A 16,375-nucleotide genomic window follows, 5' to 3' on the forward strand; every position below is an offset into this window, starting at 1 on the left:
CAATGTATTTCAAACCCTTTCTCTTGTTAAGGCCTTAGTTAATGGATCTGCAAGATTATCACAAGATTTAATATATTCTATATTAATGATGTCATTACTCAAATAAGATCTCACAGTATTGTGTTTTCTTCTTATGGGTCTAGATTTGCCGTTATAAAAACGGTTACGTACTTTACCAATTGTAGCAGTGCTATCACAATGAATTAGAATAGGTGGTATTGGTTTTTCCCAAAGAGGAATTTCATGCAACAAATCTCTCAACCAGTTTGCTTCCTCACTTGCTGAAGCTAAAGCTATAAGCTCAGCATCCATAGTAGAGTTAGCAATAATGGTTTGTTTTTTAGATTTTCAACATATTGCACCACCACCCAAAGTAAAAATGTAACCAGTGGTAGACAGAGAATCACTTGACAAAGTATTCCAGTCAGCATCACTGAAACCTTCAAGTACATCAGGATATTTTTTATAAAAAAAACCATGTGATTTGGTACCAGATAGATATTTCATAACTCGCTCAATGGCTTGCCAATGATCTCTACTAGGCTTGCTAGTAAATTTGCTAAGTACTCCTACTACATGGCTAATGTCAGGTCTAGTACAATTAGTCACATATTGCAAACTATCGATTATGCTAGCATATTCCTTTTGATTAACAACATCTTTGTCATTATTAATAGGAAACAAATGAACACTAGAATCAAAAGGAGTAACAACATGCTTGCAATCATGATAGTTATATTTTTTCAAAATTTTCTCAATATAATGAGATTGTTCAAGATAAATTCCATCACATGTTTTTGTAATTTTCATGCCCAAAATAAAATTAGCTTCACCAAGATCTTTCATATCAAAATGGCTTCTAAACATATTTTTTTCATTTATAACATGCAAATTAGAGCCAAATATTTGTAAGTCATCCACATAGAGGCTAATAATGACATGTGAGTTTTTCCAAGTTTTATAATAGATGCACTTGTCACATTCATTTGACTTATAGCCATTTTCAATCATGCAAGAATCAAATTTTTCATGTCATTTTTTAGGAGCTTGCTTTAAGCCATATAGGGATTTAGTTAACTTACACACCTTACTTTATTGACCAGGCTCTACAAATCCTTCAGGTTGGTCCATATAAATTTCCTCATCTAGGTCCCCATTCAAAAAAGATGTTTTTACATCCATTTGATGAATTTTCAAATCATATATAGTTGCAACAATAATTAGCAATCTAATGGATGTAATTCTAGTAACAGGAGAAAAAGTGTCGAAAAAATCAACATCTGCTTTTTACTTATAACCTTTTGCAACAAGTCTAGCTTTAAATTTGTCTATTGTGCCATCTGGGTTAAGCTTTTTCCTAAGGACCCATTTACAACCTATTTTTTTACAACCATGTGGTAAATCTACTAACTTCCATGTTTTATTAGAAATTAGTGAATCCATTTCATCATTCACAACCTCTTTCCAAAAAACACAATCAGGTGATAACAAAGCTTCTTTCAAAGTAAGAGGATTTTCATCAACATTAAAAACATAATAGTCAGGGCCAAAATCTTTTTCAACTCTAGCTCTTTTACTCCTTCTAAGTTCAATTTCAAGATTTTCTTGATTTTGTGAATGAGGAGTAGAAGAACTAGGTTGTGATAACACATTTTCTCTAACTTCTTTGCCCCCACTATTTTTAGATTTAAAAGGAAGTTTTTCCCCATGAACGTAATTCAAAAATCACATATTTTCAATATTCAAAAATCTATGGGTTGTATTGTTTATTGCATATCCAAGAAAAGCACAAGTGGTAGCTTTAACACCCAATTTTGGTATTTTGGGATCTGTTAACCTTACAAAGGCTAAGCAACCCCAAACTTTAAAATATCCCAAATTTGACTTATCCACGACTCAAAAGGTGTGAGTTTAGTCTTTTTGTGTGGCACTCTATTAAAAACATGACAGGTTGTTAAAATTGCTTCCCCCCCCCCCCCTCCCCCCCACAGGTTTAGAGGAGCACTTGTCTCAATAAGCTTGGCATTTGTTAAATTAATCAAAGTTCTATTTTTTCTTTTAGCCACGCCATTAGATGCAGGTGAGTATGGAGGAGTAGTTTCATGGATTATTCCCTAAGACTGAACAAATGAGTTGAACTCAATAGATTCATATTCCCGGCCTCTATCACTTCTAAATCTTTTTAATTTTTTACTGAATTGGTTCTCAACTTCTCTAAGAAATTCTTTAAATTTCTCATAAGCATCACTTTTATTTTTTAATAGATAAACATATGCATATTTGGAGAAATCATCAATAAAGGTGATGAAATACCTGTTTCCTCCACAAGTTAATTTTCCTTCAAATTCACAAAGATCTGTGTGAATTAGTTCTAACAATTCAATGTTTCTTTCAACATTTTTATAAGGTCGTTTAATAATTTTAGCTTGATTGCATGTTTCACATTTTTCAAAATCTTTTGTTGGTCTTGGGATTAATCCTATGTTACTCATAATTCTCACATATCTATTGTTTATATGACATAAGCAAGCATGCTAAAAATTCACAGAAGACAGCATATAAAGAAAACTAGCAAATGATATATTATTTTCAATATATAGTTTGAACATTCTGTCATAAGCATACCATTTTCCCACAAATAATCTTTTCTTAGAGATTACATATTGATCAAACTCCATTGTTTGTTTGAAGCCAGCCTTGTTCAGCAAATAACTTGACATTAGATTTTTCCTCGTGGACAGAGTGTATAACACATCTTTCAAAGTGAGCACACGTCCAAAGGTAAATTTTAGCTCAACCTCACCACTCCCAAGTATCTTGGTTTTACTAAAGTCACCAAGCATAATTTTTTTTTTCTTCTTCAAAAGGAGTGTATATCTTGAACAAATTTTTATCATAGTAGACATGCCTATTAGCACCAGAGTTCGCCCACCACCCTTTAACATATTGGATCATGTATATGTCTGTAATCATAGCCACTAAAGGCTCTTCGGTAACATTAGCCTGTGGGACAAATCCATGTTTCCGAAATTTGCAAAATTGAGCAATATGTCCACTCTTGCCATAGACAAAAAATGCATTAACTTGTTGGTTATTTGAAGGGGGTCCTTGGTTCTTATTCCTTTGACTAGGGTTGCTCCTATTGTAAGGTCTACCATAATTTTTCATATCTTTCTTTCTAGGCCTCAATTGTGCATTTTTATGAAAATGATATTTGGGTTGGTTATTGCTTGCAGATTAAATTTACCTTGGTGGTAGAATGTCCATTACTCTCTTGCATTATAAGTGCATCTTGTCCTCTAGCTTCCTCCTCTACGCGGATGCAAGTGGTCAAGGATTCTAGGGATGTCTCCTTTTGCTTATGGCACACTGATTTTTGGAACTCTTTCCATGATGGTGGTAGCTTGTCAATGATACCAACCACAATAAGGTTGTCCTCAAACTTTATGCCTTTGGATCTAACTTCTGCCATGATTATTTGAAAGTCTTGAATTTGTTCCACAACAGAATTGCTATCCACCAATTGATAGCGAAAGAAACGACTAGCTACATATTTCTTTGCACCAGCCTCTTCGGTGTCATATTTGCTTTGTAAAGCTTTCCAAATTTTCTTTGCAGAAGTGTATGTAGTATTATAATAATCATAGAAATGATCCGCAAGACAATTTAAAAGATAATGACGACATTTATACTCATTTTGTTCATACTTATTTGTTTTTTCTTAATGATCATAAAGTTCATCTTTGGTCATGTCATTAGTAGAGATCTTGTTTGGATTCTTCTCAATGAGGACGTAGGCTACCTTAAAATGACTTAGATAAAAAAGGACCTTGGCTTTCCATCTTTTGAAATGAGCTCCCTTAAAATGGAAGGGCATGTTGAGATCTCCGATATTGTCATTTGGCTTCTCAATTGTTGGCTCCATTTTGAATCTACTTAAAATTGTCGGAGAAATTACCAATATAATTATATTTTGATTACAATAAAAATATAAATATAAATGAACAATGTCGGATTAAGGCACGGAAATCTCTCTCTCTTTAAGGAGATTCAAGCCCTCTGCGGTTGGCAAAGCCTAGAAACTGATGTAGCAGAAATTCACTTTTGACTTGTCTCCTCTAAGATACAATAGCCCAACAGTTCGTTGTGTAACTCGGACTAACTCTACATAAGTGGTTGAGCTCAAATCTCCACCAAAAGAAACACCTTTCTTTGGCCCGAAATCTCTCAAGTATTTAGGAGAATTATTGAATTCACTCTCTCACACAATACTCTATACTTTTAACTATTTCTCTTCATTCACTCTTAATATAAAATTAATCTGTAGCATAGTCATATATATAGTCCTCCAATCCTTCTCATAACTTTCATGTTATTTATTAGTTTAGATAACTCCTATTAATTTATTTAATTTAACTTACATAAAAGTTAACTCTTTCTTTAACAAATTCCACTATAACTCATCTCTTTATTAATCTTCAGTTAATTTAAGTTTTAACATACTTTAAATTAAAATGCACTAACACTAAGAGCATTAGTACTCCCCAAATTGTTATTTTAGCAATCCACCCGCTCAAATTGAGCTTTACCTGTGTTGCTAAAAATTTTTAAGCAACCATGAATAGTAAGTTTGTGTTTATACAACCTACTATTCATTAGTTGTAAACATAAAAATACATATTTTCATCACTCTCTTTCTCTACTCATTAAAATCTCAGACTCTCTCTCTTTTCTCTTCCTCTCACTTTCAGACTCTCTCTCTTCTCTCTTTCTCTCACTCTCTCTCCTCTTTTCATCTCACTCTGACTCTCACTTCTCTCTCTCTCACTTAAGATTTTGGTTGGTTGTTTTGGGGTGGATGTAGGTCAGCCTTGGGTGGGTGGCTTCGGATCAGCATTTTTAGTGGTGGAGGCATAGTGGGTTTTGACTTCGATTTTGGGTTTTATGGGTTGTGGGTCGCTGGTGGGTCATGGGGGGGGGGTGTGGGTTATAAGGTGGTGGTGGTGGGTCGTGGGATACAAATCGGTTGCGGTGAAGTGCTGGAGGTAGTGGTTAGGTGTGGTGGAGGCTAGAAGGCGATAGTGGCGGTGGCTTAAAAATGGATCATTTTTGGGTTTTGGTGGGTGTGGGTGTTTGAGGCTTGGGTTTGAACAAGTTGTGGGTTTGAATGGGTTGTGAGTCTTTGGTTGGTTTCAAACTTGATTTCTGTTTTTGTTGGTCGGTGGTGTTGTTTCGTTGGTTGGTGATGTTGTTTTGGTGATTGCATTGGTTTGAATGGGTTGTGGGTCGTAGGTTTGAATGGGTTGTGAATCATTGGTTGGTTTTCATAATTGATTTGTGATTTGGTTGGCTAGTTTGGTGGTTCAATGGTGGTGGTGGTGGTTTGGTGGTGATTGGTTGCTGGTTTACAGTTAAGAGAGAGATGGAGAGGAAGAAAGAGAAGAGTAATTTATATTATTTTATTATATTGTATGTAAAAATAAAAACTGGAATTTTGATTGTATTGTTAAATGGGTTGGTAAATTAGGTAAAGTAGTGTTTGAGGATGTAAAATATGTCTGACTAAACATGTTGTAGGAAATTTAGAAATAACACATGGATGGGAAGAATTTGTTGGTCGAATTTTAAGCCATTCAATCCTAGCTATAAGTTCCTCTTGAGTTTTAATATACTCTCTATGCTTCATCCAAACAAAGAAATGTTTTTGTTAGAACTTTAAAATTATGTCACGGAGAAAAATTTGGCCTTAAAGTTCTTTATTCAAACGTATGGCCAAGGTTCTAATTCTTTCTCTCCCATTTATTGTAACTTGTAACAATTATCTGAAAAAAAAAAAAAAAAAGTGTCAAACTATTCTTATAATTTTTTTTTTTTGGATTGATTGGATATGTTTTTTTTTTTTTTTTTGGGGGGGGGGGGTATAATCATACTTTTATATTATTTATTTTTTAAATAAAAGTAACCAATTAAAATAAACTCATAAAAACTCATTCTGAGATAACCCATTTTCTTTATTTTTTGGGAGAATCCATTCTTAAGATCTCTTTCAAATTAAGTTGGAGAAAAATCTTGAACAATGTAACTCAATCAAAGAGATATGTCCAACGGTTAGTTGAGTATCAATAGCATAAACAAATGACAATACACAAAGAAATTCAACAGTGCAAGCAAAGACCCAATATTTTAATACATCCAAAAGACAAAAGTGTCTCAAGGTAGAAACAACAGACACAGCCCACCAAGGGAAAACATCTTTACTAAACTCCAAAAATCTCTGACGCCCAACCTTCTTAAAACCACCAAACACAAAGCCGACTACGTGTTCAATTCCAATACCACTTTTATTTCCCTTCTCGTATAAAAAAAAGACATACTAATCTCCAAAAAAACATAGACAATATTTACGCCACCCAAAAAATAAAAAAAAATCTCTCTGCCTCTTCTTCTTTTCTCTCAAACTCTCTCTCTCTCTGGTTCGTGGTCCAATAGATCGAAAATGGGTCCGATCGTTTTGACTCAGCTGGCAACGGGTCTGGGTGTGTTGGCCGGAGCGGCCCTGGTCAAATCGGTCATGGACCAGAAGACGATGGCTGGCCCATTTCCGAGGTGCCCAAGTTGTAACGGAACGGGTCGAGTCTCGTGCCTTTGTTCCCGTTGGTCTGATGGTGATACTGGGTGTCGGACTTGTTCCGGGTCGGGTCGAATGGCTTGCAGCAGCTGTGGTGGGACCGGTACGGGTCGGCCCTTACCGGCCCAACTGTCTGTACGGACTCCGAACCGTCCTTCTTAATCGGTTCGTGTATTACAGTCTTGTCCTCTCTTATATATATATATATTTTTTTTTTCTTCTTCAAATTAAATTATTGTAATATGAAGTCTTTGATACTTTAAAGTGAGGGATAGAGAGAGATGGGAGATTATTATAGGTACCAATTGTAATGACCTTTACGGTATTGAAATTCTTATAAAGTGGGATAAGTTTATAAGCTAATTTCTGTATAGTTATTGACAAATTGCTTGCTTATTGTAGCTTGGTTCACTTAATTGAGTTATTTGAATCGAAAATTACCATTTGCTTCAGGTTGATTTTGGTTCTATGATGTAGATGTAGTGTGCTGCTTACTTAGCAGGTATTATAATTGAAATCTTGATGAGCCGTATGTTTCAATGGAAAAGCTTGCAGCATTTTCCTGTCTGGTAGAATAAAAAATAAAGTTGATTTCGCGAAATTAGAAAAGCAACTCTGTTTCGTGGGAAACTAAACAAGGAAAATAACATTATTTTACATGAAGATAAATGAGAGAAGTCAACAAATAATTTTTTACTGAGTAATTTATTTTAAGGTTGTTATCCAGCACAGAAAAAATGAGATAGATTTTTTTTAAATAATTATTTTTTAGAAAATGAAACAAACACTCAATTATACGGATATGCTGCTTTTTTTTTTTAATATAAATAATGGAAAATTGATTTTTTCTGGCCAGAGAATGAGAAAAGATAGATTCATGAAGTTTCGTGTACTTCTCAAATTCAGTTCGTTCCAGACACTTCTTTTTGTGTACGGAAATGTTTTGTAAAGGACAACTCAATTTGAATAACACAAAGGTAAGGGCAAAAATGGCCCACTAATTAGCAAAAAAAAAATAGCAATTTATGAAATATGTAAGAATTTATTATTTTTTTGAAACTCGAATCGTGAAACTTGTGTTTCGAGTTTTTTGAAAAAATATATTTGGAAAAATTTTGAAAATTTTTTATGGTACTCAAGTTTATAGAACTCGATTTCGTCAAACTTGAATTCCAAAAAAGGTAGATCCTTATATATTTTTAAAACAGTAATAAATTGTAACATAATTTATGAAAATGTGCTATTTGACTATTTTCACCCAAAAGTAAGCTATGGATAATTAGTTGACCCAAAACTTAGAAATGAAGCAATTTTGTTAGTACCACATAGAAATTTTGATTCATGCACCAGACCTCTCTAATTCTTTGGAGCAATGGACCTAAAACTTAGCGTGTAAGGCTTTTGCATAAGCATCATAGAAGTCAAATTTTGAGAAAGAACTTACTCGGTTGAGCAACAAGAAAATAATTAGTATGATGAAACTGTAACTAGTCATGTGTAACTTGCATTTGGTGTTGAAAGTTTTAATAATGGGATTCGTGTGTCATTAAACATTTTTCTCATCGGTATTTTACTTTGGCTTTTACCCTCTTGCTTTTTTGGCTCTAAATTTTATAGGTGGCACGTGAATATCAAATTCAACTACAATTTCAGAATCTATGTAATATGTCCCACTTTTATTTATTTTCTTTTTCTTTTTTGCGTCGGTATATGATTGTTATTTGTTAAAGAACGAGATACACAATGATATCCCTCCGATCTCGAGTGAATACACTGGACTGAGTTTTTGTTTTTGTTTTTGTTTGTGTGCAATCCAGCTTTCTGTGGTTGTATCTAATGCATGTCAGCTGGCATCCAAGTTGATGATTAGTGACCTCAAACGTAGGAATCACTTTGAGGTGAAAAAGAAAACCGAAACTAAAAAAAAATGCTTTAAAAAAATAATAAATCAGCTCTGTTTGACTACTGTTTGAATGGTGCTTTATTTTATTTTATTTTTCCCAACTTTCTCTAGCAATATTAATTGGACAAAGCTTAAATCTAAATTAGTTTAAACTTTAGTCGAATTTTCTCTAACCTGTGGTCTTCTATGTATATTATAATATTGTGTTGGTATGTTCCCAACGACTTTCGGTTGATTGGACCCAATCCTCCAATTTATTTGTATCCTAAGTTGGGATTATCCTACAGTAGGAGGTCCAAGGAGGAGGTAGACGGTGTCAGTGATTATCTAACCCATTACATGGTGGTCAGTTTATAGGACTCTATAAAAATTAAAACTTATTATTATCAATTATATCTTAGCATAAATTTATAAATACACTCAAAATTTAACTCTTAAAATCAAGGAAACTCTAATTCCACGACAAGAAAGTTCCCAAAATATATCATTCACGCATCAAACAACACAAGACACATAAGCAAAGAGAAACCATCATATTTATATTCATATCACATCAAACAGAGCGAAAATCAATTCTCAACATGCTTGAGATTAGGAGCAACAATGCATGCATTGAGAGTGAGATTCTTAGATTCAAAAAGGGCACATCAGAAACACATTAAAGTCAAGTTCATTATTCCAAGAATCCATTAGGAATTACAACTTGTCTAGGAAAGCAAAACTGAAAAATTATACCAAAAATGAGCTTTTGTTCATTGACCAAATGATATGGCCTTAAGGAGCCTTTTAACTTGAGTTTCATGCATTTATTAACATAATCAAATATGTAAATTTAAGGACTAGAAAACTATTGTAGGAGGCAAAATTTTAAGCCAATCATAAAATGCCACATCAAAATTTAGTGACAAATTCTAAATTAATATGTCATTAAATTAGATAAATCAAGTGTTGACATGTGTCATTTAAGATGATATTTATCCTAATTAAATAGAGATAAATATCTCAATGAAATTGGAATGATAATAGTTAATCATTATCACTATTAAAATAAATAAAAAATAGATATAATTATCTACAAGGAGGTCAATCCCAAGTGGGACTTATCATTTGAAACCAATATAAATAGACGGCATACCTCCTCTCATTCTAGACAATTTTTCTAAGACGTCAAAGTTCTGGAAAAATTTTGTCTCAAGAACAACAAACCCCAAATCCTTGAAGCTCAACGGATCAAGCCTCTAAAACCCCAAATCCTTGAAGAACCCGAAATCCTTGAAGAACAATAAATCTCTAATAAGATCAAAGCTAGAGATTTTGTTGTGAAGACTATTCAATCCATCTTCTAATCAAAGTCAAGACGATCTCTTTTTTGAGTCAAGTTCAAAGAAGATAGAATCAAAGGGTATTCTTTTGTAAAAGAATTGAAATAGAGATTGTACCCATTATTCATCAATACAAATTTATATTTGCAAAGCATATTTTTTTCAAATGTTTGATTTTCCGCAATTGAGAAATTTTGTGTTCACAACTTGGCAGTAAAGAGTCAACCTCAAAACATCAATTAAAATGAAGAACTATAATTGAATTTCAAGATTGTTATTTAAGTGTATTTGTACTAGTTCATTGAGCTTAAGGTACACACATTATTTAGGGATTCCATAGGTCATAAAACAACATAATTGGACTCAAGAACCTGCTTGACATAAAGTGACCACATGTTTTAGGCCATAGCGTGATGATGCAAATGAAATCTAGAGCCATGACCACCACATCCTAGCAAGAGTTGTTACAATGACTCATTAACAGGACTTAAGGCTATTGAGGATTACATTAGCATAGATAAAGACACTCAAGATGGTCAATACTAAGGGTGTGTTTGTTTGGAGGTGACATGGGGTGGATGAAAAACTTTGTAGAGAAAATGGGAAGGAAAACTTTTATGGAGTGTGTTTGGTTGGGTGGGGAGGAAGGAAAATAAATGGTGGGGCCTAAGTGTTTTCTCTCCAAAATGGAGAGAAAACAAAGAGAGGAAAGCTCATGAAATGAGCTTCCAAAAATACCCTTGGAATTCACCTCCAAGTTTCCAACGCGTTTATTTTTATTTTTTTTATTTATTTTGCTTTCTATTACTAACATGTGTTGGCTTTCTTCTTCTTCTTCTTCTTCTTCTTTTTTTTTTTTTTTTTTTTTTTTTTGGGTGCTCATATGTTTATTTTCTCATTAATTTTGGTTGGTTTTTGTTTTTGTTCTTTTTAGAAAACAGTTTTGGGTTAATTTCTTATGCTTTTTTTTTTTTTTTACTAAAGTGTCCATCTATTCTATACACAATTTAAATATATATATATATATATATATGTATATAATGTGTTACTTTTTGTTTTATTTAATAGGGACATGATGTTAAATTTATACAAACTTTATTTTCAACCAAACAAAAAAGTTTTGCATCCCTCCACTTTTCCACCCTTCCAACCAAGCACAAATGAGGGAAACTAAAATCTTTTCTATCCTCCCACTTTTTCATCCTCTCTCCATTTTCTATTCTCCCACTTTTCCATCCTCTCAACCAAACGGACCCAAAGAGGTTAAGGTGCTTGTCATAGCATCAAGAACAATGTACATGACAAAGAAAGCTTACAAAGGTCATTCAATTCACAACCTGTCACCAGGGCCGGCTCTATGGTGGAGCAAAAAATGCAACCGCCTAAGGCCCCAAGTAAAAAAAAGGCCCCTAAATTTTAACCAATAGGATTATTTATAATCAATAAATAAAATAAATTTTTTATTAGATGAAAAAAAAATAAAAAAATAGAGAAAAATGCAACGTCGTCCACAATATTTTTCACAACACTTGTACAACTAATGCTAAGTAGCAAGTTATTACAGCCTATTGTTGATGGCAAAAAAATAATTATAGTGATATTTTCAAATAAAAAACAAAAAACAGTTTAAAATCTAGGATTTGTTGTAAAAAATATTGTGAATGTTGCACTTCTAAAAAAAAAAGAATAATAATAAGAGTTTAATTAGCAAACTTTTACTAGTTTTCATCTAAATCTACCACTAACACCACTGTTTTACTTACCACTATCAATTTACCACATCAACAAGTATGAAAAATTTTGTCAAATTTTTTTTGTCTTAAAAATTCAAAAAAAAAAAAAAAAAAAATTCTATGTAGTTCATGTTAATTAGTAGTAATTTTGCATCTAAATAAGATGATCAATTTTCGCCTTAGGCCCCCAAATGCATCAAGCCGCCCCTGCCTGTCACTTACATGCAAATCAATGAAACAAGAGTTGGAAACATGTTAATGAATTTGAAAAATTATTCAAGGAACACTTAAGAAATTCAAATACCATGGCTATAAAGAATAAAACATGTAGAGAATCCATCACCGAGAGCTCAAATAAAGACTAGAATCCCATCCAAAATCATATTCATGTTTTGAAGCATACGCAAATCGAAATTTACTTGAGGGCTCTAAAAATTGAAGTTGCAGCCACTTGTGTTAATAAAATACCATCAAGAATAGTCAACAACGGAATGAAATTTTCATCACATAACAAAGACAAGACAACCAAGGAGAATCCAAAGCCATGAAATCATTACTTAGTTAAATATGAAATCATAATTTGTTAGGCATGAATTGAATAGGTTTTGCCTTGCACCGAAATTTCCTTATTTCTCTTTTATTTTCCTTCATGTTCTTGTCATCTGAAATGTTTCCTACCCAAACTCTATCTTTTGGCCGAAGTAGGTTCAGCAAATGGCACAATTTGATGGTATGAAACAACTTGGTTGCATGGGAAAGTAGCAGGTATGCCTATAAATGAGTCGATCTTGGTCAAGTATTGAATGTTTAAGCTTGGCTTGACAACATATATAAAATTTTCAAGCTTGGCTTGAGCTTGAACCAAGCCTACAAACTATGTGAGCTTGAGCTTGTTAGATAGTCCAAAAGCTTAAAATTGGCTTGATTCATTAGTTAAGTCGAGCTCAAGATACAATATAAGCACATTATCAAGCCCATATTAAGCATAATATCAAGCACATTTGATTTAGATATGTGGTCCCAACGCCTAATTAATTAAAGGCTTAGTAAGATATTAGTTTATTTTTCAATCCCATATCAATCTTATTACTAATCTCATAAACTATCCTAAGCTCAACTTGTTTTTTTATTGAGTCTTATTGTTCACGAGCTTGTTCATGAACAATTTTTTTTCTTGGACTTGGCTCGTTCATTAAACAAACCTAAAAATTAAGGCTCAAGCTTGGTTTGCTTATAAACAAAAAAACGTGAACGAGATTATAAAGGTCACTTTTTCAATATAATTGGCATATGCTTCAACAAAATGCACTTTATGTGTAATTGAGTCATAGTTTCTAGTGTGTTAAGAAGACCTTAAAGTTGTAAGCAAGTGGTATGTTTCAAGACACAAGAATGCTTAAGAAAAACTGCATTTGTAGGTCTCAATACTTGTCAATCTATCAAGATTTAATGAACCTTGATACCTAGCTCAAAACCTCTCGATCTATCAAGCTTTGGGAAAACTAAATGTTAAGTTTTGTTTTCGGCCTATGACGACTTGGCTTTCTAGGAATATGTGCACTAGGGTTCCATATCATATAAGAGACATATTTTACAGTTGTCATCATAGAGACAAAGAGTTACACGCATAATAAGAGTTTTTGTGACATTTGTGCACCTAGGGTTTTGTGCTAAGCGATTTCCGGTTCATCCAAGCATGGATTGAAGAACTTTGCAAAACTACAACAATTAAAGGTTGCTATGGAGTCAGTCACGGATAGGAAGATTTGTGCAAATGAGAATTCTTCTACAAGATTAAGTCCAACTAAGGACTGGCGCTGATACTAGTACAAGTTAGTAGGTTTTAATGTAGGTAGGTACTTTGGGATAGGCCTATAGGATAAAATTCCTTGTACCTGTAACCACTTTTTCTTATTAGTAGATTCTTTGAGAGTGATGACCTGAAATTCACTCTGTATAATTTTGCTTGCGAGGGTTTTCTGCATCGTGATCAAATTGCCTTGTCAAACTTATTTCTGATGCATTTAATTTAGTTTGGTGATTTGATTGTGCCTTAATTTGAATTGCATGTAATTTGACTAATTAATCAACTTGAGTAGTTGATTTACTAGGGTCAATCTATAACTCAACAAAGATTTTTATCAAGTTAAGCTCAAGCTATTTATCAATGACTTAATACATTTACAACCATAGTAGGAGGTGTCATTCGGTAGGAAGGCTTGTTGCAATGAAATTATGAGATGCGATGAAGTAAGGTTGGTGGTGTCAAAGGGAAAAGCATGAGGTGTTACTGGTTGGAAGCTTGAAAATTATTTTGCAAAATACCCTCTTAGATATTATGCCTAATTGCATTACGTCTCTACTTACCAAAATTTCCTACAACAGCACCCTTATTCACCTTTCACATTATTTAAGTAAATGTAGTATTTTATTTTTAATTTTCATTTACTTAAGATATTACATGTAAATGAGGAAATACCCCCCATTTGGATTTAATAACAACAGCCTAAATCGAAATTCCAAAAGGATAAAAAGTTGATTTTCACTCCAAAGAAAAAAAAAATTGAAATATTAGGTCGAACCCAATAAAATTGATTCCTTTAATCCGAGGGTATATTGACAATCAAAGAAGCTTAAAAATCATTTTATGCATGTTGAAAATCAAAACATCAAAACCATTAGCATGTCATTTTCAACTTTTTATGGTATTGAGTTTTGAGTTAACGTAACCACCTGACAATATAAAATGCCTTAATGAAATTTTCAAATTTATAAGTGAAAAACTCACCTCAACTCCACAAATAGAGGCTCTAACTTCAATATCAAAACTGTTAATTTTGCATGAATCTCATTAATATAGCCAAAATAAGAATGACGATCATTAAAAGTGTACATAGTTAGTTATTAGGGTTATAGGTACGGGATACCACACCTGTTGACGTAGGTGTGGCTTGAAATTTCCACCACAACATATAAGGTTAATCAAGTTAACCAACGTCGGTTTGAGTCATGTATGTATATATATTGAGCCACTCTCGATTTTTTCAAGTATAGAAGCAGCCACAGAGAAGAAAAAATGAAAAAAAAAAAAAAAATGGTTTTCTTGCTGCATGTGTTTTGTGAGAGAAAGCATCGGTGTATTTGAGGTTTTGGTTTTTACTTTTTTGAAACCTTTTATGTTATTGTTGTAATCTCCCTATTTAATAGTGAAACTTTTTCTTCATTCGTTGAAGTGAATGTAAACAAGTCTTAGTTATTTTAGTATAAGACTCAACTGCAATCAAGCTGATCAAGGAAAGTTGCAAAGATTCTTGTCATGACCTTCCCTGGTCAGAATATCAACACTTAGTAAAATTTATTGCTCAGACAATGAAGAAAGATGTAGACTCAACAAAAAATCACATCAAATCTTAACACTCAAGTATCCATTAAAAATTTGGAGAAAGTACAACGGGAAATGTTAGAATAGAAAAAATCAGGAAAGTCTTTCATTCAAGTAGACAATCAAAAAGGTATTCCGTGTAAATGGGTGATCTTACATAAAAGATTGTCTATACAAAAAAACCCGTCTTCTACCACCAGCTAGAGGCATTTAATAGCGTAACGGTTGATGTTACCCAACAACTACATATTTCCATTAAGTCAGAAGACGTTTAGTCAGAGCAATAAATGATAAGTATCGTCCAGAGCCAGCATTTATAAAAGACTAATAACCAATGGACGAATGACCTTTTCACATTAAATGGGTTAGACATTATGTCAATCAGATAAATGCACAATATTAATTGGCAGATAGCCAATAGCTGAAAGATACGCTATAAAAGACAACCTATTTTCACAGAGAGAGGTATGCTTTTTAGGACGCTAAATATATGCTAAATATACATTCTATATACACTCTCTAAGTTATCATATTAGCTCTTTGGACTCCTGGCGAAAGCATCGGAGACCTTTAGGCTGTTGCCACACCGAAGCTCCCTTCAATCAACCCTCTCTTTTTTACAAGCTCGTCGGACCTTCTATCGCCACTTCTTCAAAAACATATTGCATCAACTGTAATAAGTTTCTCTTATTTTTGTATTTAAACGTAAATACGAAAATAAGAGAAAGTTACTAGAGTCAAAATGAAGAGGGAGTGTGTCAAGGACAAGAAGGAGAAGCCGGAAAAGAAGCAGATACCAATCACTAAGGTGGAGGTCATCTGGTCGAGCTACTTGGATTGTGAATTGTTCTTAGTCTGAAAATCAACCTCATTCTCCTCAAGACTCCAGCCTCCTCAGATATGTAAAACTCGAGAATGAAGTAACTAATGCAAATATAACCAATACAGGGTCCAAGTCATTTACTCAGCTAGGTCGAGCCCCAGCCAACTCGGACATGCTTGGAACGATCAAGCAAGACTTCAACTGGTCAAATTTAAGGCCGATCAATCTAAACATGACAATAATAAACATGCAACCTAAAATCTCACATATAGTTACAACCGTTATCCCCACAATCACCAAGACTAAACGAATTCAAAATAATGGTCATCCATAACATGCCATCGAGCTTCATTATAAATGAAATTTTACACCATGATCACGGAATGCAGTGATGACAAGAAAATTATCAACTTTCTTTCCAAAAAAAGAGAGTATATATATACTAACGCAGAAGAGGCCCATGTTAGTCATAGTTAAACTTAGACTGCAAATTTTGGTTGTTGGACCGACTCCACCATGAAGAATGACTAAAGAGTGTGCAGCTATCAGAAATCGAATAAAATTGGTTCCATTATGGGTTATTT

General features: G+C 33.4%; 1 protein-coding gene across 1 annotated transcript; it reads left to right on the forward strand.

The window, feature by feature from the left end:
• Window positions 1-6,324: 6,324 nt before the first annotated feature.
• Window positions 6,325-6,991, forward strand: LOC126718159 (uncharacterized). Its single transcript, XM_050420244.1, has one exon. The coding sequence runs from the start codon at window positions 6,497-6,499 to the stop codon at window positions 6,788-6,790; it is 294 nt and encodes a 97-aa protein (XP_050276201.1). The 5' UTR covers window positions 6,325-6,496; the 3' UTR covers window positions 6,791-6,991.
• Window positions 6,992-16,375: the final 9,384 nt, after the last annotated feature.

This window comes from Quercus robur, chromosome 3 (genome assembly GCF_932294415.1).
Source record: "Quercus robur chromosome 3, dhQueRobu3.1, whole genome shotgun sequence".
Taxonomy (NCBI): domain Eukaryota; kingdom Viridiplantae; phylum Streptophyta; class Magnoliopsida; order Fagales; family Fagaceae; genus Quercus; species Quercus robur.

Bases quoted from the DNA above. Each gene is read 5' to 3' on its own strand.
- LOC126718159 (XM_050420244.1), top strand. From the start codon at position 6,497: ATGGGTCCGATCGTTTTGACTCAGCTGGCAACGGGTCTGGGTGTGTTG.